Here is an 8,505-nt window from a genome sequence, read left to right as displayed (position 1 = left end):
AGATGCAGTTCATGACCTATTCTCTTCTTTCCCCCATTCTCTGAAATATACTAATGGGACTTTTTTCAGGTAAACATTTCACCAAAAGAGTGCTTCAACTTTTGGCAGGTACTTTGCTTTCTTCAGAACCAATAAAGTTAATTTTCTTGTAACCTTTAAGGAAGCTTAACTTAAAGATATGAAACTAATACGACATATGGAAGGAGATATAGACTTTCTGAGTCTCGCTCAACATTTACAATAATTCTAAGGATGGTACAGCTAGTAGTAGTAAGATGGGAGGGGCATGCCATGAAAATTCAAGGGGACACACAGACGGTTAGGAGGGAGGTAACACCACATGGTAATGCAAGATAATGTTGTTTATTGGCCCTTGGAAAAAGGTAGAATCTAGAACATCCAGAAGCATCTCAAGTGCCAGGTGGTAGGACAAGATTAAAGAATTAACCGTGAGTCAGGACTTAGAAGCTCCTCTGGAGTATGCTATCATCTCATTACTGACTCTTGTGGACTGGTGGAAACTAGAAGACGGGGATTCCATAGAGCAACAAAAGTCTAAGTGGCTTAGACTTCTGTTGCTTTCTCATCAAGAATATCCTGCAAGTAAATAGGTGAGTGAATTTTACATTCTCGTTTGAGTTTCTGTGAGCCAATGAAAGATGCTCTCAGGATCAAGACAAAAACTGTAGTAGAAATAAAGGGCGATAACTGAGGAAAGAATGACCTCTGTCCTTTGAAAGTAGGAAGGTCAGGAGGAACCCTCTTTAGTTAGCCTTTTGTAGCTCAAAAAAAAAAAACCCCACTGATGGTAGATTTAGGCCCCTCTCAATCAATTCTTGTAGCACTGCATCTCCCACCACTCCCATCATTGTGTCATATGGGATGGGGATAATTGGAATATAAATACATACTGGGTGAAGATGGTTAGAAATCTAATACTAATAAACAAAATTATAGGAGATAAGAAGGAACAAAATTATAGGAGATATGAAGGAACACCTTTTTATCATTCATTATTTGATCTTTATCTTGAAATATTCGTATTTGGAATACTTGATAGCTGCAGAGGTTTCCTGGAGATATTTGAAACAAAATGAATCTACTTTGAGTTATTTCATATTAGTTTGGATTTGTTGGTACACTTTTTTTCTCTTTTAACATTTTATTCTTTTAAAGGAATCATCCCTATCTTGTAGCATAAAACCTATGTGTAGAACTTGGTTTATATAATGCTTAAGGCATAGCTTTTATCTTTCTGGTTGAGGGGAATGAGGGGAAGAAAAATTTCCAACCATGAACAGAAAGAATACACTCTCCTAATTAAATTAAATTTTATGGAACGTTGGAGATAGCTGGGGAATATGATGAGATGATACAAGGTTATCTCTTCTGTAAAATATTTTAATAAAATATCAAAAATTGAGTTTCTGTAGAAAATAAAGGGTCCAATAAATCTGAAAATGTGTCTGTAGACAATAATTCCTTTGATATTTCTTAGAAGTTGATAAGCTGTTCAAGATGTCTTATTTTCTATTGACTGGACAGGGAGTAGATCAACTGAACTTATAATGGTTAAAAACTATTGATCCATCGTCCATCAATTTGTCAACCATTTCTAAACCTGTATAAACGATCTTGTGTGGTTTCTCATGTCTTGTGACAATGAATTCTAGAAGCCAGAAAGAATTCTATATAGGAAGACATTAATTTTTTTAATTCATCCAAATCTTTGACATTAGATTAATTTGGGTACTTCAGAGTCTAATATCTTCAAACAGATCATAAATCTATTAATTCTCTATTTAAATTGTGTTTTTTATACTTTGGAAACATTATTTCTCAGATGACAGGACTGAAATTGTTCAGTACTTCTGTTGCACTTAATAGTGATGGTTATTAAAATATTGATGTCCATTAATTAGTTCTTACGTTATAAACAGTCTTCTTTATATTTCTTTATATAATTGATGACAGAGATAGTGACAAATTTATCACAGATGTCTCAAAGAGGTTCTTAATTGCCTCTATGTATTAATTGATTGATTAGATTGCAAGAATGGTGCAAAGATAATGAAGCTAAAAATTATATTCCAATTGTGGTACTTTATGGAATAAGAATGAAGTATTTGGTCGGGTGAAGGGCCTCTCTTTCACTTGATATATTCAAACAGAGGCTAGACAGATATTTATGTTTTAATTTGGATTCCTATACTGAGTAAGATTTGATGGCCTGAAGGGCCTCTTTGAGCTCCATATTTATACAATTGTAAATGGATTTTGCGCTACAAGATGAATCGGCCACCAGCTTGTACAGATACTAGGCTGCTTAAAATACAAATTCAGCAATTGACATAGGATCGCAAATGAGAAAGTCTGGAGAGGGATTTAATTCATAGTACTAATTCGCACATCATACTGAGACACATTTTTTACTCGCATATCAGTTTGTTGAATAAGCCATAGTTGATTGGGTTCTCTAATTACAAAAGTTGGATTCAGCCAATGTACCAAATGGCTACAGTAGCTGAGAGGAAGGGTTTTTTGGTTTAACCCATCCAAAGGATGCTGGCTTTGGAAAAGCTTCTCTAAAGCCTTTCAAAATCTCCACCAAATTCAGCCTTTTGGGCATATAGACAATAAAAGGAGATGTCCTTATCAGGAAAAGCTGAGACATTGTTGCCAATTTATTACAATTTAATGAGGACCAGCCCAACATGCATAGCAGTGAAAGATAATGTTTATCAGTAGTGCAATGCCACAAAACTCCATTAATTTAGCCTGGATTCACTGACTTGTTTGTAATGTCAAGTCAGCAATTATTTAAAATCCCTAATTTCTGAGCGGAACATGATATACAACTCTGCATACAGAGTTTCCTTCTCTCTGTCGTTGAGGAAAATGAGAATTCAAATTGCGAAGGAAGACATCGTAAATGGAGTAAACAAGTTCATAAGAAAGTCACAACGAATTTTTCATTAAAAGTTGTCAGTTAGTTAAAAGGTTTTAGGTTTTAGGAAAGGGAGAAGAAAAAATGCAATTTCCGTTTCCACACCTTCCACTCTTAGGAAGCCTGTCGTATTGGATGATGCTGACTTTCGGGAGGGAGGGAAGAAATGTGCTGAGCATATAGTTTGATGAGCTTCTGTGGTCAGAACATGATAAATGATTATGAATAGATAGACAAATTAAACTTAACTTCCAAACTTAACATCACTACCCAATGTACTGGGAACATAGATTATTTCCTATGCATAAAATGAATGCAATTGTACTTATAAAAATAAATTAAAAGAAATTTGTCAAGTGCTATGCTATGATAGAAGTGACCAAAAAAGAAGTTTGTTAGGTTTACCGAGGGGGAAAAGTAAATTAAATTAGAATGTGGGTAGCATTGGAAAGAGAGTGGGGCATAACTAGGGCATGTCTGCCTCCTGATTAAGCATATTACACAGCGATTGTGTGAGTCTGCTAAGCACCACACCCCAGTTTCAATGGATCTTACTACAATGCCCCCTAGTGTTGCAAAAGGGATATTGAAAAGAAGTAACAGCTCCACTGTTTTCTTTCTAACAGCAAAGTTAGAAAGAAAATTGCAAATTATTGGAATTGCATGTTACAAACACAGTCTTTCATCTATAAGGTACTGGAGACACTGAAATTTCTCATCTAGAGGTTATAAGAAATGCATTTAAAATAAAAGTGTTGGTGTCATAATGTCTTCTAAATTCCCTTCTTTTCTCTCCTGTTATACACAACTGCACAATCTTTTCTAGGTAAAAATATGGAAGAAACAAACTCCTAAATTCTATTTTGTCTAAATATAAAATAATAATTTGAACATAGTTACCATAATTATTTAGTATGTATTTTATTCCTCTCCCCCTTCTGCTACATTCACAATTACAAGTTTTAGATGGACTCTGGGGCATTCTCTCCCCCCCCTCTCTGCGTGCGTCTCCCTGCCTATCTATTTGTGTCTCTGTTTTATTACAGTAATAAAATTCCAATTGTTTTGGAAGGTCTTGGTGATCAGATCCAAGTGCAAAAACGTATCAGATACGCTGATATGTATGGTTGTCACAAAGTTGCTTAATTAATGCATTTCAGGTGGAAAATTACCCTGAAATCTACCATAGCTAGATAAGTATCCATTCATATTTTGCTTCAAAGCAATTTAACACACTGAATATCATCCATATGTATGGATTATATTTTTTCTTAAAATTATAAGATGCAATTGTTAGAAAAGAAAAAAGACCATCAAAGCACAGATATAGAGTATTTTAAATAACAATAAGAAAGGAACATCTATTGGTGATCCAGTCTTTTGCTACTGAATAATCATAGCCAGTACCTTCATATTAAGGAATTAGGGAGAAATATTTTGATCTCAGAAAACTAATTCTATTCTCTTGAACAAGTGATATTGTAGCCCACAAGGACTGTATTATAGAAGATAAAATGTTTTTTTAATGTTTTCTTTAAAGCTTCAACATAAAAATATCCATGTTTGAATGTAATGAGAGAAGCTGTTGCAAATCAATTTTGCTATAAAAATTGGCCTAGCTGGGAGAACAACAGAGAAAATACTGGAATGCAATGGGCTGATAATGCTATTATCTGGATCTACTGTAAAAAATGAATGAAGAGTAGCAGTTGACAAGAAGAGGGCCCATCTAGAAGCAACCAGAAATTGAATTAAAATAGTTTACAGTTGGTTATATTCATTGCAGGACATAGAAACAATAACGACATGTAATGATCCCCATAGGAGTCAGAAGGCACTGCTACAAAAGTGGCTGTTTTTTGCCTCTGTTTACTTCCACCAGGCACCCCAATATGTCAGTTTTGTGTGGTCTGACACAAAAAGCATTGCAAGAAGTCTGCTCTAAGATTTTCTTGAAGGTAGAGCTGTGTTCATGTCTCTAACTTCCTAATTTATCTTTGTTCTTCTGTATTTCAATCTGAAGCAGCTAACCAGGGAATGTTACCTCCAGGCTGAGCATTAGGAAGAGAACAAGAAGAACAAGAAGGACCAGAAGCCAAGAGGGAATGGCATCTCAGGTGAGAGAGAAAATAGGTTATTTTTACTAGAATATGAAAAATAAGCCTTGAATTGGGAGGAAACTGCTATTTAATCAGCATCAGAATTTGGTGAACCTCTTAATACATTAACATTAATACATGTGTTTATAAGCATTTAAAATATTTTTCCCTCTCAAAGGAGGACTATGAATCTGGGATTAAGGCGAAACTTGACGTGGAGGCATATGGAGACTCTTCACTGAAACAGTCTAATATGTCACTTGCAAGTGGAGACAGTGAGTAATTCAAATCAATTGAAGAAAAGAGCAGAAAACTTTCAGGGCAAACTTGTCATGTATTTTTGGGGTCTAAGATGTTTCAGGAATTTTGGCAGGATTTAGGATTCTACTTTGTACATCTGAATATGTTTAACATGGTTTTTTATTTAGAAGTTAGATCATAAATTGATCTTAAAAAGAATATTCATATAGGCTAAGCCACATATCCAAACACTGAGAATGCGCCCACTGCTTCAGCCCACAAGAATCCCATGGTAGATTCATTAGTTGCCGTTTTCTGCAAATCAGTTCTTATGAAAAGTGATTCTCAAAGAAAATAATGCCACACAAAGGAAAAATGTACCTAAGGCCAACTAGCATATTGGGAGACATTCTCTTCCAAAGGTTCATCAATTGCATTGTCAATCAGAGGAAGATATCTCAGTTAAAGATTTTTGAAGAAGTCTCTGCACAATAACTTTAAAATGTGAGAACGAGGACCTTTGTGATATATCAGGAAAGCAAAAGTCTCTTAGATAATTTTAGTTGACAAATTGGATCATAGCTAACCATACTTAAGTCCACTGAAATTAATGGATTTTAAATTAGTCATGATCAATATAAACTTCATTGGGTGCAGTTTAGTATGACAATATTTTGGTCTCCCCCTTTCAATCTAATACCCTGAATTGGCCCTTCCCATTCTTCCAATAATGTGCATAGTGATGCATAGTCCTTTACTTAAAAGTTATACATCAACTCTTGCATTTAAGGGCCTTTCAGATCTATCTCTGGAATGTGGGATTGGATCTGGCAGCCATAGACCTACCATGATGATATTTGGAAAGAGGTGAAAAAAGTGACATCTGGATAGGACTGTGGTTGAATTAGTTCCTTACTCAGATAAGATAAGATTCTAAATATGCTACTGGCTCAGGTTCATGAAGAATGGGTTTGGGAAGGTTGGCATCATTTGGCATTCTTTCTTTGATTTCCTTGGCTCTTTTTTTTACAATAATTAAGACCATGAACATGCCTATAAACTTCATATGATTAGGGCCAACATCTTTACATCTCCAAAAAAGCAACCAGAAGACTTTATTACATTATTACAGTATATTATTTTTAAAATAAATTGGTGGCTTACAAATTGATGACTTATAAATAAATTGGTGGTTTACAAAAATATTTAAAAACAAAAGAATGTATCTATACCTCCACTTCATTGGCCTCACCAGATGCAAACAACCAGAAAGCCTATACATTTACTCTCATGCATACTTTTTCCATTCATTCACAGTAGAAAGGAAAATTGCACACTGTAGTAGATTATCTTGAAAGCAGAAATTGTTTGACACCCCCATATCATAATCCAAGTCTGGATTGGAACCTTTAACATTAGGCCGCTTTTTTTGAAAAAATTATGCACTTAACAAGTGTGGTATTGACAAATTATCAACCTATACGTATTTTTGAGAGCTCTCCTAGGTGAAAAATTCCTGCAATCCCAACAGGAAAAGAATGAGCAAAAATATTTCCCCGTTATGTGTTATCATAAAGGGATATTGTTTTGCTTTGTATGTTTTTTTCAGATATGGGAACACACCCACAATGTCTACAAATAAAAACAAAATGAAAGACTCTAACAACAACATAGACTTGTAAGAGTTTTCTACATGAAAAAAATATATTTGTTTATTTGAATGGGCAGGAAGTGTGCTTTGCCTGTATCGTGACTAATACTTGGGGGCTGGCAATGAGCTAGAAACAACAGCCACTGTGAATTCAATCAGTACTTTTACCATCTACACTTTTACCATTCAATTTTTTTCCCTGTACCTTAGAACAAGGAAACAATATACATAGTAAAATAACACGTGTTCCTATTTAAGGGATAAGGAGAGGCTAAAATAATACATGCATTAGCTTGAATGGAAGAAAGAAGATGTTTCAGACACTGACTCCGAAAAGCCAAAAAAACAATTTTTTTGTAGTCTTTAAGATTTAACTGAAAATCATTTTTGTGGAAGTGGGTAAAGGCACCAGGCTGGAAACAGGGAAACCATGAGTTCTAGTATCACATTAGGCACAAAGCTGACTAGGTGACTTTGGGCCAGTCATTCCCCTTCAGACCTGAGATGGAGGCTATGGTAAACCTCTTCTTTAAAAACTTACCAAGGAAACTGCAGGTAGTTGTCCAGGAAGTCACCAGGAATCTATGTTCAAGGCATATGCAAGAACTAACTATCAGACAAGAATATCTGTCTTTTATGTTACATTGGAGAAGGGAAATTTAATTTCCCTTAGAAAAAGTGGCTACTGCATTTCATTCAATGGTGACATTTACAACCAAATCTGGAAACCAGCAATTTGTGGCAATATTATTTTAAATTTATCTACAGACCTCAGTAGAAATTGAAGAAACTTGGCACATTTTGCATATAATGTTAAATTTGCCATATTTCTTTTGTCTGTTAAATGTTTTCCAAAATCCTATTTTCACTCCATATCAACTTAGTTTCTAGTAAAATAGGGTTTTGGTATGTAGCTGTGGATATAAGATTCAGCATAGAAGAGGGAAGTGCTGAAAATGTAATGGCTATTGAACTTTCAGTTTTCCATGCTGAAAGTGACATGGTGTTTCTACCAATGATCAAGAAAATAAATCTGTAACCATCTTTCAGAAGCAAAGCAGCTGGAAACATCCTATGTAATACTAATTATCAAAGAGGAACTCTGTTTGCATACAAGTCTCTAGCACAAATCTGTTGTCACCCATGTACATTGAACTTTAATTTCCATCATCTCCAGCCAGCATAATAAAGGAATCCATAGTTCACCTCATCTGGGGCAGAAGCTATTAGACTGAAGATGCTGTTATCCTTATGGCTATAAATGGTGACCAGGATTCAGAACATGCTGCCAGTTTATTTCAGTCTCAAAACTGGACTTGGAAAACTTCCCTTGGTCTCATAGGTATTATCTGTGTTCTGTATACCCTTGATCTGTTTTCCCAAGAGCATTACAAAATGGTAATTTTGCAGTAGTACTAAACCAAGTTATTTTGCTATGTAAGGTGAATTCCAGAATGGTGTCTTCAGTCTACCATATATAAAGGTATGATCGGGTTAGGCTTGATTCCTTTCCCAAGGGAGATACAGGTATAGCAGTTTTATCTGTCTTTCATACAGCAGTCTATTTT

General features: G+C 35.0%; 1 protein-coding gene across 3 annotated transcripts in view; it reads left to right on the top strand.

Annotated features, from left to right (window-relative positions):
• The first annotated feature begins 493 nt into the window (after positions 1-493).
• The window catches only part of SLC4A1 (solute carrier family 4 member 1 (Diego blood group)), a 63,250-nt gene continuing 55,238 nt past the window's right edge, over positions 494-8,505 (top strand). The window contains exons 1-3 of one of the 3 annotated variants that reach the window (XM_087713419.1): positions 494-611; positions 4,974-5,064; positions 5,225-5,321. In XM_087713419.1, the coding sequence (XP_087569545.1) occupies positions 5,053-5,064; positions 5,225-5,321 (109 nt within the window). In that variant the 5' untranslated portion in view covers positions 494-611; positions 4,974-5,052. Of the gene's footprint in view, positions 612-4,970; positions 5,065-5,222; positions 5,322-8,505 lie in introns of those variants that run through there. The other 2 variants (XM_014062719.2, XM_087713421.1) reach the window with 2 other exon arrangements.

The sequence above is a fragment of the Thamnophis sirtalis genome, unplaced genomic scaffold, assembly GCF_051295495.1.
Source record: "Thamnophis sirtalis isolate CommonGarterSnake01/CBP01778 unplaced genomic scaffold, rThaSir2_p1.2 scaffold_4, whole genome shotgun sequence".
Classification (NCBI taxonomy): domain Eukaryota; kingdom Metazoa; phylum Chordata; class Lepidosauria; order Squamata; family Natricidae; genus Thamnophis; species Thamnophis sirtalis.
The sequence above is the reverse complement of the archived record's forward strand: the minus strand, read 5'-3'. Positions and strand labels throughout refer to the sequence as shown.